This window comes from Nyctereutes procyonoides, unplaced genomic scaffold (assembly GCF_905146905.1).
Source record: "Nyctereutes procyonoides isolate TBG_1078 unplaced genomic scaffold, NYPRO_anot_genome, whole genome shotgun sequence".
Classification (NCBI taxonomy): domain Eukaryota; kingdom Metazoa; phylum Chordata; class Mammalia; order Carnivora; family Canidae; genus Nyctereutes; species Nyctereutes procyonoides.
This window is the reverse complement of record NW_026575140.1, coordinates 39,704,929-39,731,501: the sequence shown is the minus strand read 5'-3', so window position 1 is coordinate 39,731,501 and position 26,573 is coordinate 39,704,929. Positions and strand designations below refer to the sequence as shown.

At 39.9% G+C, this 26,573-nt stretch overlaps 1 protein-coding gene and 1 long non-coding RNA gene across 2 annotated transcripts in view; one reads left to right on the top strand and one right to left on the bottom strand.

Annotated features, from left to right (window-relative positions):
- The window catches only part of CUNH1orf87 (chromosome unknown C1orf87 homolog), a 77,836-nt gene extending 52,782 nt beyond the window's left edge, over positions 1 to 25,054 (top strand). The window contains 4 exon segments of the mRNA XM_055306298.1: positions 6,584 to 6,648; positions 15,380 to 15,459; positions 18,776 to 18,986; positions 24,894 to 25,054. Of these exon segments, the coding sequence (XP_055162273.1) occupies positions 6,584 to 6,648; positions 15,380 to 15,459; positions 18,776 to 18,986; positions 24,894 to 25,054 (517 nt within the window).
- LOC129497423 (uncharacterized) lies at positions 18,980 to 23,614 on the bottom strand. The gene is made up of 3 exons (XR_008661935.1): positions 23,476 to 23,614; positions 22,890 to 23,068; positions 18,980 to 19,117 (listed from the first exon to the last, which is right to left on the bottom strand). It is a non-coding gene; the product is annotated as an uncharacterized LOC129497423 (long non-coding RNA).
- Positions 25,055 to 26,573: the final 1,519 nt, after the last annotated feature.

Sequence of the window (26,573 nt, the reverse complement as noted above, 5' to 3'; positions counted from 1 at the left end):
GTTCCTAGGATAGTGACTAAGCACAGGTTCTTTAGGCAAACTGACTGATTTCCATGGCTGGCTCCACCCTTGGGCTTGGTACTGAGCAGTCTGAATTTGAGGAGCTCAGTATCTTCTGTCCTCTCCCGTAAGACCCAGGAGAGGTGTGAGAAACATACACAAAAGCAAAGGGGCTCTTAAGTTCCAGGGGAAGGCATGACCCAAAGAAGCCCAGGGCCCAGCCCAGGAGGTAACATTTTCTCACTGGTATAGCACCTCCCTTTACCCCTTCATCCCTTGTCCTTGGAGAAAGGCAGCATGAGCTCTAGAATCACATGGGCCTAGATAGAAATCCTTGCTCTGAAATGTACTAGCTTGGGGAAGTTGGGCAAGTAACCAGTTTCTCTTAACCTCAATTTCTTCATCTGCCAAATGGACAAAGAATTTTTTTTTGGTATGGATTTGAGAATTTATTGCCTATGAATCAGGGAAGGACTGTGCTTCTCACAATTAACTGGAAGGCAAGAAGAATACAACGTAGGGTCCGTGATTGAGAAGGTAAACACAAAGGAAGATGGTGGAGTGAAATGAGCATCCCAGTGGATGAGTTAAATAACATAACCAAAATAACCTCCTGACTTGAGGCTGTAAGAAGTCGATGTTTGTGCCACCTAATACGCCCCAGGCATGGGACTAGATGCCTTGTATAGCTTATTTCATACTCCCAACAGCCCAATGAGTTATGTATTTATATCCACTTCACAGATGAGTAAACTGGAATTCAGAGACCTTAAGTAAATTGTCTCCAAAGCTGGACTTCTTTGAGTCTTGTTTCTGTTATAGGCTGAATTACATCGCCCCAAATTCATATGTTGAAGCCCTAACCTCCAGTGCCTTATATTATGATTGTGTTTGGAGATAAAGCCTATTTAACAGTTGAGTTAAATAAAATGAGACCGTTAGGGTGGGCCCTAATCCAATCTGATCTGAGAAGAGAAAATTTGAAAACAGAAACACCAAGGATGGGCCAACATAGAGAAAAGACCACAAGAGGACATGGCAAGAAAGTGGCAATTTAGAAGCTAATGACAGAAGCCTCAGAAGCCAAACCTGCTGACACCTTGATCTTGACTTCTAGCTTTCCTTTAAGAAACATGTCACCTAGAATTAACTTCATCAAGATTACCAGGGTGGGGATCCCTGGGTGGCGCAGTGGTTTGGCGCCTGCCTTTGGCCCAGGGCGCGATCCTGGAGACCCGGGATCGAATCCCATGTCGGGCTCCCGGTGCATGGAGCCTGCTTCTCCCTCTGCCTGTGTCTCTGCCTCTCTCTCTCTCTCTCTGTGACTATCATAAATAAATAAAAATTAAAAAAAAAAAGATTACCAGGGTGTTTCTGTGAAATAGCCCAAATTTTGTATGTTTGTTATATGTAGACATTTGTTTCATTTTGTTTTGATATATAAGACTTATAAAATGACTTATTATATAAAATGTCATCCATTTAATAAGCTGTGATTAAAATTCCAATGAGTAAATAAAGAGGCGAGAATCATAACCATACCAGTAGCAAAAACTAATAGGCACTCTAGTATCAAAATTGAGAAAGAATGTCCACTAACTATAAGTAAATGGAATCTGGGAAAATCAGTGAGTTGATGCCCATGCTTTGCCCTGTCTACCTCTGAGAAGTACAGCAGACAAAAGAGCTCCTGTCCCTTCACCAAACTTCTCCTTGATTTGGAGGCCACAAGTCTTATTTTTTTTTTTAAGATTTTATTTATTCACGAGAGACACACAGAAAGAGGCAGAGACATACGCAGAGGGAGAAGCAGGCTCCCCAAAGGGAGCCCGATGCAGGACTCGATCCCAGGACCCCAGGATTATGACCTGAGCTGAAGGTAGATGCTCAATCACTGAGCCACCCAGGTGCCCCTGGAGGCCCCACATCTTAACACGCCGTAAAAATGACACAGGTGCTACTCTCTGTAGCTATCTGAGTACTGTTAGCCTGTGTCCATCCTCACCCAAGGATACACAAACATACTCTTACCCACACGCTGCTTTTCTGTACCTCTGCCAAAAGCACAACTTCAAAGAATGACAGAACAGAATTTGGGGTGAGGAAGGAGGGAAGGGGCAAACCTGGCTGCAGTGTCTGCATATGCTGTGGCGTAATTCCTGGCAGTAAGATCACGTGGGTTGGAGCAGAGAGAGGGAGCTCCTGGGTAGTTGTATACACTTGAATGTATCAATTATGACATACACACTAATTTCATGTCTGACATGCAACCCATCTCTGTGGTGGTCCCAGCTAAGGGCCACCAGGCATCAGTGAGGGTCATCGCTCACTTCTTGACTGCAGAGCTAAGTAAGCAGTGAACAGGGCCAAGGAAAATCTATGCAACTCATCTCTTGGATTATGCAGAATGTGAGCAGTTCTTCATTTGGCAGTGGATAGAGAAAACCCCAAATATGAGGCCTAATTTTAAAAAATCCTGCAGACCATGGAGAGGCAATGACAATCCTGCAGACTCCAAACTTTTGAAAATGATCTATTCTAAAAACTAGGTAACATTTAGAAAAGCACTGGTGTTCTCTCTAGGCTGTATGGAACCATGTCCTCTATTGAAATCAACTGGAAAGTAATAAGCATAATGAGATTAAAAGCTATTAAAATGAGATTTAGAAAGCACTAAAGTGAAAAGAAGAAATTAGGAAGAACTTGGTAAAACATGGACAATTTCAAGGAAACTGAAGCTTCTACAAGTCACATTAAAAGGTAATCAGGAGGGATCCCTGGGTGACGCAGCAGTTTGGCGCCTGCCTTTGGCCCAGGGCGCGAGCCTGGAGACACGGGATCGACTCCCACGTCGGGCTCCCAGTGCGTGGAGCCTGCTTCTCCCTCTGCCTATGTCTCTGCCTCTCTCTCTCTCTCTATGTGACTATAATAAATAAATAAATTTAAAAAAAAAAAGGTAATCAGGATTGTAACTATGTGTGTTGATGTACATTAACTAGACTAATTGGGATCATGTCTCTACATATACATATATTGAATCATTATGTTGTACACCTGAAACTAATATAATTTTACATACCAATTATATCTCAATAAAAAAATTATGAGGCAAAGAAATCTGAATATTGCTAGATATTTGATGATATTGAGATATTTGTATTACATTTTTAGGTCAACGAACTGTTTCTATAAAGGGCCTGATAGTAAATGTTTTAGGCTTTGTGGGTCTACAGTCTGTTTCCACTACTCACCTATGTCACTGTAGCCCGAGAGCAGCCACAAACAACACATAATAGATGGCTGTGGCTGTGTTCCAGTCAAATATTAATTAATTAATATTCACTCAGAGAGTGAATGAGTGTTGGTGATGGGCATAGGAAGAGGGAGAGAGAATCTTAACCGGAACTCCATGCTAAGCGCAGAGCCCAACATGGGGCTTGATCCCACAACCCAAAGATTGTGACCTGAGCTGAAACCAAGAGTTGAATGCTTAACCGATTGAGCCACCCAGGTACCTCCCAATAAAATATTGTTTAAAAAAATAAAAGAGGGAACCAGGAATCAATAAAAAGTAAAAGTAATACTAGAGAAAATCTAATACATAATGTCAAACTTGAGAGGTTTCCACAAAATCTAGAAAAGAAAAACAGAAAAAAATGAGACAGATCATAGATATAGAAGGGTAAGAATAGAAATTGAACCTAAGAGGCCTTGACATTGTGGAAGAAGAAACTAGAAAAATGGAATAAGAACTAACAACAAAAGCCACAACTGAAAAAACTTTGCAGAGATGGAAAAAAAGAAAAAACCCTCGGTGTACAGATCGAGAGGATTCAGTATGACTAAGCTAATTTAAGAAAAAAACGTATCCATGTCTATCCTGATGAAAGCTTTGTGTTTACAGAGACAAAGAGAATTACTTAAGGATGCATGCCAAAACCAAAATAAAACTAAACCAAAGCAAAGGAAGGAAAAAATTAATTTTAAGTGAACCTAAATCAGACTGACCTCAAACTTCTGCAATAATAAATATCAGAAGACACTAGAGCTGTGTTCATGAGAAAAAATGTAGCTGAAACCAAATAATATTACATTCACATGTAAGGCCATATAGTACAATAGTTAAATGTACAGGATTTGGAGTCAAACAGCTAGAGTTTAAATTCAGGCAACCCCACTGATCGGTGTGTCCTTGGGCAACTCATTTGTGCAGTTCATAGGATGATTATCTAAATGAAATGAGATAATGATACACATGAAGTACTCAGAACACTTACTAAAGGCCATTTTAACTTAATAATCTGTGCCAGTTAGAATTTGAACTCAGATCTGCCTGAATCTTAAATCAGGCCCACAGAGCTTGTCCTCCCGAACTCTCTAACTCTACATTGGGAATTTGGCACTTGCTACTGTGATTAGAATTATAGTACCTGTTATGGTAACTGGAACTCATTCTCACATTTAAATTGTCAATGGCTCTTTGCAGGTCCTAGGGTAATGTAAAGAATATGGAAGAAAGAAAAATTAATTAGAAGGATCTCAAGGATTTCATTGGCTGCATAAGTTCTATACACCATTTAAAACAGGCAGTGTCCAGGCTCAATACTTAACAAGATTTTCCCATAGTCTCCCCCTCCTCCTATTGGCACCATGCAAGAAGGGGAAGAAGGGCTTCTGTTACCGCTTGTCCAGATGCCTTACCTCATATTTGATAATTTCTAACAGCTCTGAAAAATAAATGTTATGTAATGGAAACATCAAAGGATCTAGATTTTTGTTGTCGTGTTGTTGGGGCTGTTTTTCTCAGGGTCAGAAGATGGCAGGGGTTAAGGCTGGTCCTCCTAAGAGGACAGATTGCAGCAAGCATAGATGACAGGAGATGCTTCCACTCTAGTTCACTTTCAGATCTGTGCTAATATCGAACCTTTGCATGATTATTGGTATTTCTCGACATTGCTGCTTTTCCAACTTTCTTTTCCCTGTGTAGCCCTTCAGCAGGTGACATTGTCATCAGCTCACCTGGCATGTGATTCTGCATACCCACCTCTTATCTTTTCTTGTACTCAAACTGACATGAAGCTCCAGAGGCCATATTTCCATACCAACCAAAGATCTTTTCTGACTTGTGATGTCATGTATAGGAAAAGTTTTATGCAGTATAAGCAAAACAATGAATCATTTTTATTTAAAGAGAGTAAGGTCACATGACATTAGACTCTTTCAGAAAATTCAGGGCTTCTGTAGCTCACAATTTGGCCTTCATATTTGCTTGACTTCTGATGGGCAAGAAGGAGATAAAAATTCTTATCAGTTGCAGTCCACTTGCTAGCAACCGAAACTGCCTTTTGTTAACATAAGCAGAAAGAAATATTTTGAAAAGATATGAAGTAAGACACCAAACTGGGGGGAAAAAGAAAACCAGAACCAAAAGCTAATGAGAGACACAGGGAATGGGAGAGAAGGAGGAAAAGAAGGATGGATGAGTTATGTAATAAATGTAATAGAGATTATTTAGACAAGGTGAGTCAAAACATTGGCCAGGGTAGGTTATGGGACATTGATTGTAGTCCATCATCCCAGAGAAGAACATATTTGGATATAAATGGAGGATAGATGCTAGGCAAGCAAATACAGGTGATTTTCACTGCCAAAATGTTCCTAAACTACTTGTAAGCCTTCAATGATTCCCTGATTGTCCCATGCACATAATTACTTAATGTGGTTGCTGCTTGGGGATTTCGCTAAATATTGTCTGTTGGCACTCAGAACCCATTTCTATCCTCTCCTGCTTTTTCCTGTATTGCAATACTTCCCATTCTTGGGAAGGCTACAAAAGAACATTTCTAACTCCCTTGACACCAAGGTTCTGGAATTGATTTAAGCTCCACCAGTGAGACGCAATTGCATGAGATTTGAAAGGCAGAAGGGGTAGAGGTGGGGACAGGGATATTTTAAGTATTTATTTTCCTGAAGTGGTAGCCACTCCAGACCCTGGCAGGCATCAGTTCTTGCAGTGGTCAAAATGCAATTTGTATGGCCTGGTCACCAACCTCATAGTCAAGGGCAACTGAGACATCAGTCAGAGTTTCCTACAGTTCACCTGTCTCCAGAACTGGTGAAGCCTGATCCTGAGCTAGTGTCAGATGCCAACCTCCATTCTACTAACCCCTGCAATAATTTTTTAGGCACCTAATTTCCTATATTAAAGCTCTTTCTAGTAAAGACACCTAAAGTAATTTCTGTTTCCTGAGTTAATACCCTGAATGATATAGGTATCAAAAAGCTCCTTCAGGGATGCCCGGGTGGCTCAGCGGTTGGGCGCCTGCCTTTGGCTCAGGTTGTGACCCTGGGATCCGGGATCCAGTCCTGCATTGGGCTCCCTGCATGGAACCTGCTTCTCCCTCTGCCTGTGTGTGTGTCTCTCTCTCTTTCTCTCTCTGTCTCTCATGAATAAATAAAGTCTTAAAAAAAAAAAGCTCTTTCAATATCACTATCAATATATCAATATAAACTGACCTCTACTGCACATTCTTCCAGGGCTTTCTACGTTGATCACCAATACTTGTTTCCTTTTCTTGCACAGATGGCAGAACTTCGTTGAGTTGTTGAGCAAAGCTTTCTCCGATTTGTCACATGATTTGCCTGCAGGTAAGTTTGGCGATTTTGTTCCTTGAGAGGCCTCCCATTTCTCAGAGCTACTGTTGATTCTGTTGCTTTGCTCCAGTGGTTTGCTTGTTGGGATTCTTTCTTTCTTTCTTTCTTTCTTTCTTTCTTTCTTTCTTTCTTTCTTTCTTTCAAGATTTTATTTATTTATTTATTTATTATTCATGAGAGACACAAATAGAAAGAGAAGCAGAGACACAGGCAGAGGAAGAAGCAGGCTCCCTGCCGGGAGCCCAATGTGGGACTGGATCCCAGGTCTCCAGGATCATGCCCTGGGCTGAAGGCAGATGCTTAACCACTGAGCCACCCAGGCATCCCTGCTTGTTGGGTTTCATCTCATTGCTCTCAGAAATGTAAATGGCTCAGCAGTGCAGAAAAATAAGAAGAATCAGAATTGCCTTACTGGCTATTGTTTTAGGCCAGTTAAATCATAAAAGGCATGATTCTCCAAGTTGTGTTATATCATGAAGCATTCTCTAGCAAGAGCCCTTTCAGATGAATGCAGCACTTACAGAAGAAGTGCACATTACTAGAATTTCAGTTGCATAGTTCCTTAGATCTAGGAATCCCACAGCTAGGTACTTATCCTACTGGCATCTCACAAAATAAATACATACATGCATACATATAGAGACTAATTAATTTTTAAATTTTTAAAATTAAAAAAATTAGAAATAAAATACAGTTTAGTGCAGCATTTTTTGGTAAATGCTTATAAAATGGAAATTAAATGTTTTAAAAATTAAAAATAAGAATAAAAACAATGAGGGATTCCTGGGTGGCTCAGTGGTTGGGTGCCTGCCTTCGTCTCAGAGTGTGATCCTGAAGTTCCGGGATCAAGTCCTGCATTGGGTTCCCTGCATGGAGCCTGCTACTCCCTCTGCCTGTGTCTCTGCCTCTCTCTCTCTCTGTGTCTCTCATGAATAAATAAGTAAAATCTTAAAAAGAAAAAAAAGGAATAGAAACAATGAGAAATCCTTTAGGGGTAATTTAATTAAATTACGGTATATCCAATTGATAAAACTATGCAGCTGTAAAGTAACATGGCTGGCCTTGATACAGGAAAATTTCCAAAACATATTAAGTGAAATTGTAAAGATAAATTTGGGCAAAATATTTAGCAATTAGCAAGTTTTAAATATGACAGGTGAAAAAATATGCATTGATATTAATCTGCTGTTGCAATTTCTCTATTTACTACATCCATCAACTATTTGCTGATTACCTTTTGGATCAAAATACAAGGTACCAAAAGTTTGAGGGGAGGGATGGTATCTCAGTTTGCATTCCAGCAGAAGAACAGAAACCCTGCTGGATATTTCAAACAGGGAATTTATAACAGAGGATTGGAGGACTGGTTGCACAAACATTAGTTTGAAAGAGCAAAAAAGAGGATGGTGTGTGGATGCATTTCTTAGGGCTGCCATTACAAAGTACCACAGACTATGTGGCTTAAAATAACAGAAATCTATTCTCTCACAGTTCTGGAGACTAAAAGTCTGAAACCCAGGTGTCAGAAGAGCCATGCTCCCTTTGAAGGCTTTAAGAAAGAGCTCTTCTTTACCTTTTCCAGCTTCTGATGGCTCCCAGGCATTCCTTGGCTTGTGGTTGCTTAAATCAACTGTCCGCCCCTGTCTTCACATGGTCTTCTTCCCTCTCTGTTTCTTCTGTGTCTTCTCTGTATCTTCTTTTTCATATAAAGACACCACTATTCATTGGATTTAGGACTCTCGCTAATCCAGAATGATATCATGGTAACTTGATTACATATAAAAAGATCCTGTTTCCAAATAAGGTCACATTAACAGGTACCAGTGGTAGCTGTGTCGGAAGGCGCAATTCAACCCATGAGAGTTGAGGCAACTCAGAGATTAGTAGTTTGTAGAAAGCAGCTCTCATTCTTGGGGTTAAAGAAACATCGAGAAAAGTGTACTATTAGCAGAATCTTGGCCAGTGCTACTGCATAGCTGATTCTAGGACCTCCAAGAATATGGCAAGCAGCTAGAGAAAGAATTTTGAAGGAGGTGCCATGCAGCTGATCCTTGGAACACCACATAGTTTGAAACTCCGACCTTTACAAATGGGGCTGGTGCTTGGATTTCTAACAAAGCACCATGTGGTCAATGATGGGCCTACTGAATGGGATGTCCTGTGTCTAAATTTTGGATTTTCACATATGACCAATGCTAAAAATGTTGAAAAACACTTAAGGAGTCTCATTCAGACCTAAGAGTGAGGTCCAGGATGCTTCTCTTGACAGCTCAAAGTTTACCAACGGCTGTAGCAACAGCAATAGCTCTCCCATGATGCTGAACAAATACTAACAAACTCCAAAAATAAGAAGAGAGTACTTTTACTCTCCTCACAGTCTAATCTCCCTCCAACTGTCTCCCATTGTTGGAATCTAGCCTAAAGCCAGTGAGCCAGGGTATCTGGGAAATATAGTGGTAGATCCCCAGCCCAACGTTACAGAAAAGAGATAGAAGAGATTTGCTAGAAGATCACATCGACTGAGGGTTCATCTTTCATGCTGTCATCTGTAACTTCAGAGAACTCAGTTTTGTTGAAAAGACAAAACAAGTATATCAAAAGGTGGTAAGAACAAATGTATGAATCAAATACTTTCTCCTTCTCTCTCTAATATAAGCCAAGTCATTCAATGCATTAGTTTGTTAGAAAGGCATAAACAACAGATGTTTATTTTCTCACAGTTCTGGAGACTACAAGTTCAAAGTCCTAGTGTAAGCACGTTTGGTTTCTTCTGAGGCTTCTCTCCTTGGCTTGCAGATGGCTTCTTTCTCACTGTGTCCTCACATGGTCTTTTCTCAATGCATTGTACATCTCTGGTGTCTCTTTGTGTGTCCAAATTTTTGGCTTTATAAAAACACCAGTCAGATTGGTATCTTCATTTTAATGAGCTCAATTGAACTGAATCACCTCTTTAAATGGACTGTCTCCAAATACAGTCACATTTTGAGGTACTAGGGGTTAAAGTCTGAAATATGAATTTGAGGGGGACAGAATGCAATCCATAATAGTTTACATGGAAAAGTGTATAAAAAGAAGGGTCAAAGTCTCACTTTTGCAACCAAATAGCCACCTTATATTGGAACATTTATTTTACTTCTATTGGACTCATTTTTCTCATCTCTAAAATGAACTGAAAATACGAAATAAAAAATATCTTCCCTATTGCTCTGATAAGGTGATTAGAAGTCTAATTTTTTAAGGCTATATTGCACCCTACAGAGCAACAGGACTTTAGCGATACCATTGTTGATTGTTGTTGTGATGACCTACTGCTTACTGAGAAAGTTAATGCCTTATTCTCTTCCCATTTCTGTATTGCTGGAGCTATGATAATTAAGTGCTCTTTGGCACTAAGGGAGGCATTTTATTTGCCTGTTTTTTAGCTCCACAGGTGAGTGTTATGAAAGGAAAGAAGGTACATTATAAGACACTAAGGCAGCTACTCATTTTTGGGTGTGAAGAATTGTGAATTTTCTCATTCTTGGAGCCTGTTTTCACTCGAAGATTCTATAGTAGCCTATCAAAGTGACTCATTTTTATATATCACAAATTTTATTTCACTTGGACTCACAAGAATCCTATGAACTTGTTTTTTAATGTACATGATAATCACATAAATAATATCTGTGATTTAGGCTAAGCCCTAGATGGACTAGTTTACAGCAATCAGACCTCTTGGCAAGATCAACTAGAAGAGTAGTTAAAATACAAAACAATATCTCTTTGAAAGCTATTATTTGGAATTTGAATACCAGAAAGAAAGGAGAAAAAAACCCTCTGGAAGAAGTTATCATATAAAAATCTCTAGAATTATTCATATAAAATGTCCAGCATTCAATTACAAATAATCAGGAATGATACAAAACAGGACATGGATTTTGAAATAACTGTAACTAATATGTTTAAGGAAATGGATAAGATGGAGAATTTTGGCAAGTAATTTGAATCTATATAGAGTATCTAGAACTGAAAAATATAAAAACTAAATTTTAAAAACTCACCAAGTGAGTTGAATAGGAAGGAGGTTGAGTATAGTTGAAGAGAGAATTAGAACTGGAATATATAGTTCAGCAGGAAACATCCAGACTGAAGCATGAAGGAGCAATGAAGATAGAACATACCAAAAAAGTGTATGAGACATATAGGAAGTGGCAAGAATATCCAGTATACATGTAATGAAGTCACAGAAAGGAGGAAGAGAATAGAGCTGAAGCAATATCTGAAGCAATTATGACTGAGAAATTTCCAAAAGTGATAGAAGACCTCAAGTCACAGATCCAGGAAGTCCTGTGAATCCCCATGAAGACAAATACAAAAGAGCTTACACCCCTCCAAATATGCTATGGTCTGAGGTCTAAAATAGTATTTCGCAAAAATGAAGTAAGGCTCCAACTTTGAATCTCTTCACTGTGGAGCCTGTGAGTGAGGAAAAGGAGGAAAAAGCAGGAAGCACAGAGCAGGGCTATAGCAAGGCTGTTAATGGGGGGAAATTGGAGAGAATGATGGTAGCCTTGGAGGCTCATTGATCCCCGCAAACACTCTTGAAGATCTATCACTCAAGATAACACAGAAAAATGACTAAGAGTTCAACCTCTCTTTTATTAAGAAAAAAAAATCCATAGTAATTCCTACTTAGAACTATTTATATTGGAGGAACAGAAAAGCCAACTCAGTTGGTTTAGACTCTTTATAGGCTTATGTAAGTGAAAACTCTAGCAGCAGCAAGAACTATAGGCTGATTTGCTGTAGTCATTAAAATATCAAAATCCAGGATCTGGTTTCTTTCTGGCTCTCTGCTCTACTGTATATCGTGCTGGCATGATCTTTAGGCTCTACTTGGTGGTGCCTCAACTACTCCAGACACTTCTTCAATAACAAAATAGCTATGGCAGCCAAGGTCATCATATCTTCATAGCTCTCTCTCTTTTGGCCAGTTCTTCCCAGAAGGAGAGAATTTTACAAGTTGAGAAACTGTAGCAGATGTCTCCTCTAGTCTCAGAGACTTAGATTAGATTGAGTTTTATGTCTACCTTTGAACCAAGACTGTGATTAGGATACCATGACTATCTTCAACTAATCAGAGACCAAGCTTGGAATTGGAACTGGAGGATCATTCTTCTCAAACCACAGCACTAGGATGGAGGAGGAATGGTCCCCACAAAGCAAAATATAGTTGCTATCGTTAGAAGGAGCTAATGAAGAGAACAATCACCGTAGAAGAAATGAATGATGGAAGCAAACAAAACAAAACACAATTCCAGTCACATGAATGGCCCATGAGGCTCTTCAGTTCTGTGAATACTTAACCCACTTTTCTTCCCTTTTCATCTGGCTTCAGCTATTCTTTTCTCTCAGCTATTTCCTGAATGCACCAAACACTCCTCCCTCCCTTATAACCTTTGCCTTTATGACAACTTTTTCCTGAGATGCTCCTTCTGCAGACATTTGCATGTCTTTCTCCCTTGTTTCTCAGGTCTTTGATTTAATGTCACTTGGAGAGGCTTTTGGTGAATCCCTTCCCTAAAATAGCAACCGCCAAGACTTCTTACCCCCGTCCCCCCATAATTGGCCTTAGCTGCGTTTCTAGCACTTGTGGCTACTTGATGTCATTTTACAGATCTCTCTGTTTGCCCTCACCACTGGAATGTGCACTCCCTGGGATGATTCTGTCTTGTTCGTCATGGTATCACAGTTAGCATTTAATGGATGTTTGTTGAACAAGTGAATGAATTAGAATCCCAGCCCTAACCCTACCTAGGTTGTCTTAAGCAAGAAACTGAACCTGGTGTTGCCTCCGTCCCCTCATTTGTAAAATGGAGATAATTTCTACCTCACAGAGTTATTCTTTAGAGTAAATAAGAAAACCTGTGAGAGATGTCTGGCATATGTAGATATTTAACATATATTTATTTGTGTTTCCTTCTCATAAAAGTTTCATTCACTAGGTCCAATGAAGCCAGAAGTCTTTATTTAAATCTGTTGTTTTCTCCTGTGGTTTCACTTTAGAATTACCTAGGGAATTCCTTAGACGTTCTGAGCTGGGTTCTCACCCCCGGAGATTCTAATTTAATTGGTCTGGTGTGCCGCCCAAGCACTGGTAATTTTTAAAGCTCCCCAGGTGGGAGCATGTTAGCAGGCAGCCCTGAAGACCACTGATTTCAAGTCATTAGTGCGGGGGGATGGGAGCACTGGCTGCGTGACTATCAGAATTCACTGGAAGCCCTGTAAAACCTGGCCCTTCCAACACCTGGAAACCTCTAGAAGCCAGCTTGGCTTATTTCCTCCCGTACAAATCATCAACTGGCAGACTAGACAGATGGTTATTATTTATCTTTCCTGCTGTGTTAGAAAAAAAATCCACCCAGCCTTGGGTTTCTCAAACCATTTTTACACGTGCAAACCATTACCTTTTTATATGCTCATAGGTATTAGAAAGGAGAAAGGGGAGCTTAAGAGAGACCGGGGAGACTAGTATGTATTTTCTCCTAATGGAACTTTGAGAGGTGCAGACACCAGAGAGAAACTGGCCTGGGGCAAAGACTGGGTTCTAGATCTTATGCTAAAAGGAACAATGTACATGAGCAGTGCTCAGAAAAATACCTGGCACATAATAATTAATGTTGAAGATCCTATAATAATCTTTGTTGAAGATCATATAATAAGGTTAACACAATAACAAATGATCATCCCTTGCACTGAGCATCTTCCCTGTATTAAGTATTTTCTGTGAGTAACTTTTTTTTTAATCTCCACAATCTTCCTGCAAACTGCTGGTATCATTCCCTTTTCACAACTGATGAAATTAGGATCTAAAAGCTTGCAGCTGGTAGAGGGAAGAATCAGGATTAGCATTCAGGTCTGAATAAACCAAAGATTATTTTATATGCTAAATACTGTTTCTAGAATCCTTTTAAATCTCCAACTTGATCATTCAGAGTAACTGGAATCTTTTTTCACCTACAGTAACCAGAAAGCTTTTCTTTCACATACTGGGTGAAATAAACAGGTGCCAGGGGTGATGATGGGTTCCCGTGACAAATTTTCAGCAATTAAAACAGATCTGCCCTGAAGGGGCTGCCTCAACTGGCTATCATGATTCTCATTAAGCATCTTTTAAGTTTTGCTCTATACAGCATCTGGGTTAAGGATCAGATGATAAAGAAATGTGAAGAAAAATTTCTCCTGTAGGGCCTGAAAAGGAATTGGGATAAATAGAACTATATATGCAGCGGCTTTAATTTCTAAACCCCAAATCACCCATTCACATGGTCATTCACTTAATCTATAAAGTATGTACTGAGTACTTCTTCTAATGCTGGGTGCTGGGGCTTCAGATATTTTGAAGTCCCATTGTCTTCACCAAGAAACTGAGGGAGAGGATTCATAACAATTCATAGGTGTAATATTCAAAGTGCAACAAAAGGCTTTTTAATCCGATATATAAGTTGACTTACATGAACCTCCTTACATAGATGGCACTCTTAGTTAACAGTTATTGAGCATTTGCTATGTTCTAGGTATTTGCTTTATTTTCTAGCCCCTTTAATCCTCACGATTATCTATGGGCGGCATTAGCCACCTTTTACAGAAGTGGACACTGAGTGAGACACAGAGAGGACCAGTAACCTGCCCAAGGTGATGCAGCTCATAGAGAAAGGAGCTAGGACTCAAACCCAGGGCATCTGGCTGCAGAGCCTCCACTCTCTACCATTAAGTTACACTGCCACTCTCCACCCTTTAAAAAAAACGTATTGATTGAACCATCATTGCTGAAAGTAGGGAGTCACAACTCAGAAACAGTAAGCATTTGTTATTGGCAGACTTGAATTACGCGCTAAATATGGGAGCTGAAGCTCCCAGAAATCTCTACTGGATGGCCATTGCATGGATTTGTAAAATAAATGAGTAAGGCACCAGAGGTGCTAATGATGAATGAATGATACCCATAATAAGCCTAAAAGGACCTGAGCAGAAAGTCTGCGTGTCTTTTTCCTGGAACCTAAGGAAATGTCTTCTATGCATGAAGGCAGCAGCCTGGGCAATAGCACCCAGACAGTAGACTCCCCTGGGTTCAGGATAACCTGTGAACATGGAAAGGACCAAGGAAGGAGGAAGACAAAGCTTTTACCTGACCCTTCAGGCACACCCTGGATGGAGAGAGAGGCCAATGTTCCCACTTCTCTGTAAAGAGGCAAAGCTATGGAAAGAGGCCCACACTGTGAAAGCCCTCTGGATTCAAGGCGGTTCTATAGGCTGTTGTTCTGCTTATCTGAAACAGTCTGGTACAGGAGGCACCACCAGTATCACTTCTACCTGGAAACTCCTATTCATCACTCAGGCCCCCAGTTTAAGTGTCACTTCCTCCGAGAAGCCTTCTCTGATCGTCCAGCACTCCAACCCCCATCTCAAAATAAGTGTAAAGATTTTCACATTTTCCTTGGCTGTGCTTATGGTAGTTTGTAACCAAATAATCAATTTGAGGAGTGATTTAGCATCTACTTCCCCTTTGTGAGCTCCATCAAGGCAGGTACTAGGTCTGTTTTTCTCTACCAGTGTGTCCCTATCACCAAACACAGGGCCAACCATGTTAACAGAGCCTCAACATTCTCTTTGCCTGAGTATATACGAGTATGTGCTAAAATGAAGAGACCAAACTAAACCCTTCCATTTTTTCTTTCCTGTCCAGGGAAGCATGTAAAGAAAACCTCTGGCACCGCAGTGCCGGCTGAAGTTCCTGAGATGTCTCCAGGCAAAACAGAACATATGGTATGCACCTGGCTATATGGGGCTGGAGGAAGGGCTTCACCCATCCTTCGCCTTCTATTCTCTCATGCTGGGTGAGGGCCTCCCTTCCGGGTTTTTGATTTCCACCCAACACCTTGATGTCAGGCTAGTCTGACTTTGAGACTCTGCTCCAACAGAGAAGGGAGGCAGAACTCTTGGGAGTGCGTGGGTTGGTTCCTGTCCCAGCTGATACGGAAGCAGAAATCTCTCAACACGCAGTGATGGACCTGCTGTCTGCCCCAAGACACTGGACTTGTAGCATGTATACAGGTGTCCTTCCAAAGTCTGTGACCAATCCACCAACTGCTGTCAAAATAAAAGATGGTTATAAGACCTATTTTAACATCTTAAGTCCAGCTTCCAGAAACTGAGGGTGACCTTTTCCCCAGACATCACATTTTAAAATGTAATGGACTCTTTGATTTAAAAAAAAAAAATCTGGCAAGCAGTTAAAATCCGTTTTAATATTCCCAGCACTTAGCCAAAAGAAGATGCAGATAGAATTGAAAAACAGCCTGAGTTTTTCTGTTGTTGTTGTTTTTTAAATGCCCGGATTAGAACAAAATTCATCTTAAAATGACGGGAGGCCTCTTCATGCACTTCACACTTTGAAATATTTTAGAAAATAGTATCCATTTTGGCAAGCCTCTTGCCATGCAAGAAACAACAGCAAATGCTTTTCTCCTTGAGTGTTAAGTCTGTTGTGAATAAGATTATAAAAAATATACTTTGCTCTTTTATTTTGCCTCTTGTTTGAGGATTTTACTGCATCTCTACAATAATTGATTCTTCTCACATTTCTCTATAAGCAGCATTCATTGCCCCACTTTAGAGAGAGAAATTGAAGCAGAAGTTTGGTAAAGCACATTTCCTCTTTTCCCAGAGAAAATCATTTATTCATTCCCATATTCATTCAGTAAACATGTCTTCAAAACCAACCTGTGCCGGCCACTAACCAGACCTTGAAGGTTTACAAATGACCACCTTACAGGCCCAGTCTCTAGACCCCTGGTAGAGAAGAGAGATGCTGTAACAGTTACAATATCCTCTAATAAGTGCTGTGATGGATAAAAGGGCTGCAAAGAATCACCTGTCACCCACCCTGGGGCTTTGGGGAAGGCTGCCCACAAGAAGTGAAATATGAATTGGGTCTTGAAGGATGAGTAGAAGCCCAACCAATCAAGGCATGAGTGATAAGAAGGGCTCTCACAACAGAGGGAATAGCATGTGTAAAGCATAAAGGCATTATACAGCTTCATTGCTTCATTTTTTCCCCCTGGTTTTATGAGGCTGGAAAAAATGAGAGAAAAAGGGTGCATACATAGAATTTGAAAGAAGAAAAAGAACAAGAACTTGAATGATCTTATGTGCCAGGTAAGGAATTTGGACTTTACGCTGTTACAGCGGGACTAAAACAATATAGGGTGTGTCACCTACTTACTCAGTTGAGCCTGATTCAGGTCTATACAAATCCTCCCTTTCCCTGCCTCTAGTGATCAAAGAGAATGTTAAACTATCTGAAGGAATACAAAGTTATTTAAAATCAGCTTCTCAGATCCAAGGACCTCTTTTAAATTATCTAAAGTCATCCACCAAACTCTATGCAAGTGTGCTTTTAGCTGGGTAGATTATCTAAAGTATTCATCAGATTTATAAAGGGGTCCAAATCTCTAAAAAGTATAATAATCCTATTTATTTACTTTATGAAAACTTTATCTGTTTCTCAAGATTGATTTTATCAATGTGGAATTCTTTTATATTAATCTCTTGCAATTTACCGGTTGCTGGTCACCCATATGGTTGCAATTTCATATCGCATTCTATTCTTTGAAACAAAACAGTTCTTTACAATCCCCCAGAAGCAGCTCAATCCGTGTTTGTTAACAAACTCAAAACTTGGTGTCTTATTGCAATTTCCATTCTTTAGAGCTATGGGATTTTTCACAACTCATATGTGAGAAGTTTGAGACAAAGGTACAAAACTGGAGAAATTCAGGTATTTGAAAATTGGAGGAACCACAGAGATACAGAAGTTAGAGGCATAATTCTAAGGCAAATTAGTTAAGATTATTTGCATTGTGGTGAACAGAGCCAACTCTACCAATTTAATATAATGGAAGGATAGACAAGCATATTACACTAAGGTCAGAACCATAACAACACACTAAAGTCAGGGACTTGAACAACATCATGACTTCCTGTGTCTTTTCTCTCTGCTGTCAGCTTCACATCCTCTATCTAAGTATCTTCCTGTGTATGTGTCTATCTTTCTTGGCAGACCATCTTTTTCTCATTTTCAATACACAGAGTGGAAAACCTGCTAGAGTTCCTACATCTTACACAGAATGGCCTCTATTTTTCTTTCTTTGTCTGTCTCTATTTCTCACAAATAGTTCCCAAACCACTGGACGGTGTGTCTCTTGGCCCATTTTGCATTAGGTGGCAAGTCCTGCATCATGTCCTTAGATACATGGTGGTTTTCTCCACAGTCATGTAGATAGGGAGGATGGGCAATGTCTGGAAAAGTGAGGTTGGGCAGATCAAACAGCTGATGTCCACTCTCTCTCTTCATGGTAGGTGATAGAATGTCTTACATGACACAGTAAGGACTCATTTGTCCACTTGTTCTAAAAGCATCTCTCTTCTGTGCTGGACATGGAGTTAGAATACCAAAAGGAACTAGACATAAGCTCTACACTCACCTTCTAGTTTTGTGTCTACCATTGACTGTATGAGCTCAGTAAGTCACTTCCACTCCCTGGGTCACAGCTTCCTTTGTTAAATGTGTAGAATGGACAGACCACAGAGGTGCTTTATGGTTAGTAGAATGGGCCCATGAGCCTAAGATAATATCAGTATTGTTTTAGTCACTTTCTGTCAAAAATCTCACACTCATGATGCAGAGGTTTCCCACCAAGAAATTATAAGCATTGCCTGAAGCCTATCTCTTGTGTATCCCACTAGTATAAAACAGAGTAGAATATCATAAAAATTCTCAGTCACAAAAACCTTTGTTTTGTGTAAGTCAGAAATGTAAACTGAATAAAAGTCATGATTTCAACACCCACAAAAAACAACAACAACCCAAAAAAAACCCAACTCAACATAGTTTATATCCAGCAAGAATTGGCAGATATGGTCCTATGGCACAGAGGATTTGAAACACATCCTCTAGCTTTACAAAGCCAGACCTTGCAATAAATCTTGCTAGCTGTGTGGCCTCATCTTTGGCCAAGAGACTGGAAGAGTTCTTTGTGGTGAATGTATTGCCAGTGCGATGCTTGTGTTGTTTTGGTAGAAAACTCCAGAAGAGGAGCTGCCATCAGAACACCGTCCTGCTGAGATTTCAGCCCCCAAAGATCCCCTACAAGCTCTGAAGGTCAGGCCAGTCTCACAGCCTTTTGTGAGTCCAATGATGATGAAGAAAGAGTCTGAAGAACAGGAGATGTGGATCAACAGGTTCAGGAAGCTGGAGAATGCCCTCTACCTGTGTGATCTGAGTAATACAGGTGAAGTGAGCCGCTGAGAGCTGATATGCTTTCTATTTTTGTTCGAGTCTGGAAGTGGACACCTCTTTTCTTTCACTTCTTATCAAAGACACTTTGTATATAATCCGTGTGCACTGATACTGGGAACACAACTGGAAAATACAAAGATAAATCGGACTGAGACATGAATCCCCCACCAGGTTACTCACAGTCCTTTGTGTCTGATCCTCCTCCATTCAACTCCTAGAGTCTAACACACAGTCCAATCTTGCAACTCCCAGCTGAAATCTTCAGTGCACCCCCTGACAGGCTGAATTCCTAACTCCTTAGCAAGGCAAAAGCTGGTTCTGTCCACCTTACAAGTCCTTTCTCCTTCAACTGGTATTCTCTCAGTGTATCCTGTCCTGTCATAATGAATAACTTGCCCTCCTCAAACATGCCATGCTTTCTCCTGTGGCTGCTCCTTTACTCAACCTATGCCCTCCATCTGAGCTGTCTGCCTCTCCTCTTCCTACCCCCCCCCCGCCCCCCGCCCCCCTCCCCCCGGCCAACTCTCCATCTTGTCCACCTGGCTAGCTCATGCTTAAACATATTTTGTGTTAGAACTCAGGCTCTACTCCCCTGAGATACCCAAGATTTCCCCAGACAGATCTAGGCTAACTTTTATCTGGCCTCTTGGAGTTCTTTAACAACCATTATCATAGTTGATATAAATATTTTTTATTTGGGGACTTAAACAGTCTCACCAGTAGACTCTATTCTGTATTTTGCCCTTGCACCTTGCACAATTCTGTTCAAATTTTTTTTGAAGGAACAAAGAAAGGAATGAATGTAAATACATAAATAAATCCAAGATGGAAGGTAATAAGTACCATTACAGTGTGCTATGTGGGCATTCAGAGAAAGGAGTATTCCTTCCTAGTGAGATCAGGAAAGGTGATATTAGTGTGAAATTAACCATTAAGGATAAAGTGTGCTTTACATGCAAAGGAATAAAATAGACCTTTCTGGCAAAGGTACACATTAGCCAAATAAAGTGTTATGTGTGAAGTTCAGGGCAAGAAGTTTGGATTGGAAAGAATATAAGGGCTATTAAGAAGAATGTGAAATGATAAAGGTAGAAATATAAGATTCTAGATCTTAGATGCCAGACCGAGGAATTTGGATTTAGTTCAAAAAGAGTGAGTAGCAGCACTAAGAGTTTCTAGGCAGGGTGGCGGTATGATGAAGTTGTATTTCAGAAAGATCATGGATGGCTGTCTACAGATTGAAGGAGAAACTGGAAGTAAGGAAAGGAGAAAGGACTTGCAATGTCCAAGTGAAAACAAAGGCCAGGACAAGGTCAGAAACCTGGGGAAGAGGGAGCAGATACAAATGCACATGGACTGAAATGGTGGTATTTAATGACATTCTGTAGTTATAGTGAGTTAGTGAAGCCTAAAAGCATGGAACCCATGGAAATGGAAAGTAGAATGGTAATTGCTGGGAAAAATGGGAGACATCGGTTAAAGGGCAAAATTTTCAGTTAGAAGATGCATGAGTTCCAAGAATTTAACATACAGCATGATGACTTCAGTTAACAATACTGTATTGTATACTTGAAAGTTGCTAGGACAGTAGAGTTTTAATGCTCTCACCACCAAAACTATAACCACAACAAAATGGTAATTATGTGTGATAAAGAATATGTTAACTAACCTTATTGTGTTAAACGTTTCCCAACATATACATGTATCAAATCATTACAGTATATACCTTAAACTTAATTAATGGTATATGTCAATTATATCTCAACAACAACAACAAAAAATAGTGGATATATAGTGCATTCTAGAAGTAATCATCTAACAGTAGCAATGCCTGTGTTTTCATTCTCTGTGTGTTTTTGTTTTTGTTGTTTTGAATTTCCAAAGCACTTAAGTGTAGACAAAGGAACTCACAATACCCAAGGAATACCCTTGGGTACTACTACACAATACCCAAGGAATTCCAATAATCATACCAAAGAGAGGGGGTGGTGAAAATTTTAAATGAAAAATTCATATAGCTGAATTAGAAAATAAGTTATTAAACATGTGTTATAAACCCAGCACTGTGTCATAGGCTGGACCAGAAGGAAACTCAGAAAGAATGAGACATGATCTTTGGACTAAAGGACCTTTAGGTAAGACACCAAGACAGATAGTAATGCCAAAAACCAAACATTTTCAAGGACAACATAAAGTATAATAATTGAATACATAAAGAAGAGTTAAAGAGTCCAAAAGAAAGAGAAGAAAAATGAACAGCAGCTTATCTAATGTGAGCTGAGTGTTCAGAGAGGGCTCCATGGAAGACAGAGTTTAAGTGAGGCTTCGGGAGAGGTTGGGGTTTACTTTGGATAGGTGGGGAGGGCGTTCTGAGTTGAAACCATCTTCTGGAAAGCTTAGAAGGTTCATGTTGGATTAGATAGTGAAGGTGAGATCCTACTGCAAATCCTGAGTGCTAGGATGAGGCTTAATCCTCTACCCAGTGTTCACTGAAGGTTTGATCAGAGGAGAACACAATAAAAGTGGAGACAGATAATTTAGGGAAGATACTGGAGAAAAAGTGATCAAAAAGTTACTGAAATAGTAATAATGAGGACAGGGTAAATGGGTGTTGGGCATTAAGGAGGGCATGTGATGTGATGGGCATTGGGTGTTATATGCAACTGACGAATCACTGAACTCTACATCTGACATTAATGATGTTGTATATGTATAAGTCTAGGTATTCATACCTAAGAGTGGTGATGGGGTTACAAACAAAAACAAAAAACATCAGGTGAAGAAGGAAGACATTTCTAAAGAAACAAATGCTGAGTTGCAGTGATGGATGATGGATCATAAACTTAGTTGCTAAGAGACTCCCCAAAGACCAGGACCTTTCTCATACTTTTGAACTGTTCTGAGGAAAAACAGAGTTTTGTTGACTTTGGAGACAGATTCCGGCAGATTTGAAATGCCTCTCTCATGGCCTCTTCACTATTTATGCCTGTTTTCTCTGTTTCTATGAAATTCATTAGTTCCTCATCAGCCAGGGAATGTGTCAGCCTGATCTGGGAACATCTATAACTATCTTTAATGAGGGAAGAGGATTAACTGAGGTCATTTAGTTGGTTTATTACCCACAGTATTTAGCTGACCACCACAGCCTCATTTGAGACACTGAGCAGATGATACCTACTTTGCCTATTGATGAATCAGTGTTCTTTATTATGTGCAAGGAAATATGTAGGCCAGGGTGTTCTTCATTCAGGGTGAAGACAGACCATCCATCATCAAATTAGTGTTTCTGGGAACCTACTCTGTGCTTATGTTCTAACAGGGGTTGTCAAGAAAATATCCTTGAGGAGAAGAATAAGAAATGACTGTGAATAACTGGTTGTGTTTTCTAAAGAAAGAAGGGCGGTTGGGATAAATGTTTGGGTGAATGGTAGATTTGGAATCTTCCCAATGAACTGAAGGCTAGATAGAAAATGTTTTCCAGTTCAAGGAGGCAGAATGCAATGACAGCCCTCAAGGACATTCTTTGCATGGGTCTGGACTTTGCACACAGTGAATCACTAACTCCTCACATCAACCACATGCTGAAGGGATTAGTGTCCTTATTTACGGAGGAAAAAGCCAAGCTCAAAGTGGTAAAAGACGGGCCAGTGGGAAGTGGAGCCATAATTCAAACCGAGTTGTACTGGACTTCCCACTACACTAAACTCCCATGACATACTAGAAAGAACATGAGGTTTTGCTTCTTGTTTTGTCGGTTGTTTATTTGTTTTGTTTTACCAGGAGACTTAGATTCAAGCCCAGACTTTACTAATTGCTAAGCCCTGAAAGTCAGTTGTTTATATTCTCTGAGCCTGTTTCCTCATCATAAACTAAGACTGATAATAATAAAACATACCTCCCTGCTTTGAGAAAGGATCACACGAGATTTGAGAGTTCTTTGCAAACCGTAGAGTGAAGTGGATGTTAAAGAGGCTCTTCTTATTCCTTTCATTTTGGTTGTGATGGGACAAGAATAGCCTCCCAACACTAAGATGGATTGTAAGGGTTATTTTATGCAGCTGTCCTGGGCAGCCCCTAATGACAGTAAATTAGACAGATACAAATTTCAGTCAATGGACTTTTGTTTGACACAAGGAATCCTCTAACAGTGGCATAGCTTAGAAGATAGTAGAAAATGCCCCTTATGCCCACCAGTGGTGATTCCTGCATATATTTTCTACTACTACTTTTAATTTTCAATTAAAATACAAACTAAATTTTATATATTAAAAAATATTCTTATTAAGACATATTCTTATTTATTTGGAATAATACTGGTGCTATACCTATTATGCTCATCCTATAATAATGCTTGCTTTAATGAGTGCTTAATAGTTCTAGGCACTGTGCTAAGCTTTCATTATTTTAATGATTTTCATACAGTTTAATTATCCCCATTTTAAAGTTGAGGAAACTGAGTCTCAGAAAGTTAAAGTACTTACCCCAGTCAGACACTTACTCCAAAGCCTATGACTTCTATTTCCAGAGGCAGACTATGAGGAAATGCCTTGAGGGATCCAACCTAGACCAGATCAAGAGCATCCACCCGATGTAGAGGACTGCGAAGATGCACTTGGCCAACCCAAAGAAAGATATTTCTGCAGAAGAAAGGATCAACACTCTAATAAAAGAGAGAGACAATAAACAAGCCTACATAGAACAGAAAAGAAACAAATGGGGATGGAATGGGGTGGGATGGGATAGGACTAAATAGAATAAATCACATCAGGACCCAAAATGTTTGTAGCCCACTGTTAAGAACACCCATCACAGAGAGGTTCAGAGGGGAGCATCATTCTCAACAGTACTTGCTCATTGAAATATAAATATTTGGCAGCTTAAACAGAGATAACAGGTGTCTAGTAGACCCAACCTCAAATGGACTGGTTGTGGTGTTTACAAAATGACTAGAGGACTGCATCTGACCTCTTTGAAAAAGAATTTCACAATCATTATTATAGCCTCCATGAGTACAGGAAAGTAGAAGAACAACATGCAAGGGATGTATCTTTAATCCCTACAAAAGATATTGAAAAGCTTTTCTGGACACCTGGGGTTGTAGATCTCCACAATTCAAGGAACATCTTTAGGAAACAATCTGAGCCTTACTTGCAACAATCTCTTCCCCCTTACTCTATGATGTAGTGTCATGGTTAAAGGCATGGATTCAAGCAATCTTGGGCAAGTGGCTTACCATTTCTGTGCCTCAGTTTATCCCTCTGTAAAATGGGTGGTTGTGAGCATTCAGTGAATTACTATTGGTAAAATGTTCGTGGGAATGCCTGAAACGTAGTAAATGTTACATACACGTATAAGTCTCAGTTACTATTGCTATACTCTAGCTAATTTTCTGCATATCTTACTGTCCCAACTGGTTGGGGATCTTCCTGAGGTAAAATGTTCCTTCCCTAAATCCTCTATATTCCTAAGTGTATAGTATCTGACATATACCAGCTCACAATTAGGGGCTTATGAATGAGCTGTTCCTCTTTGCTGATGTCATGCTCTACACTTAAGCAGGCAGGAGGGAGTCATAGTAAATACATTTTCAGAGATGCATAAAAATGAGCTGTTTGAATCCTGCATGTTTGGAACATGTTTGGCTACTTCAGTAAGATAAAAATAAACCAGAAAACTCAGAAATTGAGTTTAGCAGACACCCTACCTGTTTTAAAAATTGGCCCGTAAAGTTTTATGGCCACAAAGAACAAGCTTAAATTGCTTTAAGAAGCTGAAAGTGTCAAAATATTAGCATTTGTTTTTTACTCAGAAGTCACTCAAGCTAATATAAATTTCTTTTCTCTTTTTTGCTTTCTCCATACTGTTTTCAAAACTTCCCACCCACCTGACCAAATTGCAGGGGTCCTGGAGAAAGAACGGGCCAGACGTCTCATTCACAACTACAATCTCATTTACAACCTGTCCCTGAGCCCTCAGAAAATCGACCAAGCCTTGCGGAGATTCCGTGTGGGAGAAAATATGCTCTTGGAACCAGCACTTCAGTACTTAAAGGAGCTATGATAACAAGCCCATATTGTGAGAACAGATGTTTCCTTTATCTTCCTTTTTACCCAGACACGTGTTCCTCCCCGTCCTGAGTGTAGTGGTAGAGGCACTGTCAGAGTTGAGGCCGATACAGCAACTGGAGATGCTTTGGACTTGGATTTCTTTTCTGGCTATGATGCTCCCTCATAAGCAGCTCAGAATGACCCTGGAAAAACAGGTTTCCCCTCCTGAGGTGGCAAGAACTCAATTTCTTAAAGTCCTCTTCTATTTTCATAAAGCTCCTTATTATCATTACATGATTTTCCCCCTATATTGCTGATAAAACTTTATTTTTTGCAAACCTTGCAATTCCAAATACTAAAAAAAAAAAAAAAGGCTAGACATTCTTATCAACTCCCAAAAATGCCTGTCACATAGGAGACCTAGATATATCATTTTTAGATAAGTAAGCTAGCCTTTCCTCTAGTCACTATTCTAGGTAGGATTTTCACATTATAAAAGATAAAATTATTGGCAATATATTAATACTAAGGTAAGGGTAGGAGCAGAATTCCAAGCAAGTTTTCTGAACAAGTGAGATATTTTCTCTAGTACAAAGCAAGATGATGTTACACTATCCCCAGGGATTATCTTCTTCCCAAAGTATCAGAAGTTTTTAAATAAGTGACACCTGGGACAAAGGATTCTGGAAATAGGCAACATCTTCTTTGCTCTCTCTGGCAGAAAAATCAAGCAAAACTTTCCACAAGTTCCCACAGTTCTCCTATCCAACTTTGCACCTCCCACAGAACACGCACATCACACCACACAGGTAGCATGAGCTCACTGAAGGAATACTGACCCAGGACTTCAGAGACAAATGTGTTCCCAGAACCATCATTAATGTTGAGTGACCTGGATTCTGGTTTTCAGACAGAACAAAGGAATTAGGTCAAGGGGAAAAGTAAAAAGATCTCTGAGCATCTCTTTTTATCTATTTTATGTAGAGGGGTGTCTCATAAAATCTCATAAACAAAGCCCTAAGAACAAAATAATTTTGATTCACTAACATCAATGATCCCTAAAGGCTTCAAGTGTGACCTGCTTTAGTTTTCACAATCCTTGAGTAACCCAGAAAAAAATGCCTCTTGAGGCCCACTGACCATCTCTCTAACATTCTAGAACCCTTGGCCCTGCTAGCTGCTTTTGAGGTCAGAGAAGTAAGCAAATAAACATGGCTTTCTCAAGCTACCAAAATGTCAAATGAGGGAAATTAGAATATTAGATCGGGCAAATCAGTATACATTGGGCAACCAACTTGTGCTGGGAACTGGACATATTTTGCTTCATCCAATTCTGATGACTCACTGTGGTGGGTTTTACCATACTGAGTAAATACTGTACTCAACAGTACTCAATACTGTTGAGGAAAGAGACTCAAAGAAGTAAAGGGTAGAAAAGCAACAGGGCTGCGCCTGTTGATAACTGGCCAGAGGGTTAGAGCCTTCTGAAGAACACTGGTCACTTACCTAAGAATACCCGGTCCACCCTACAT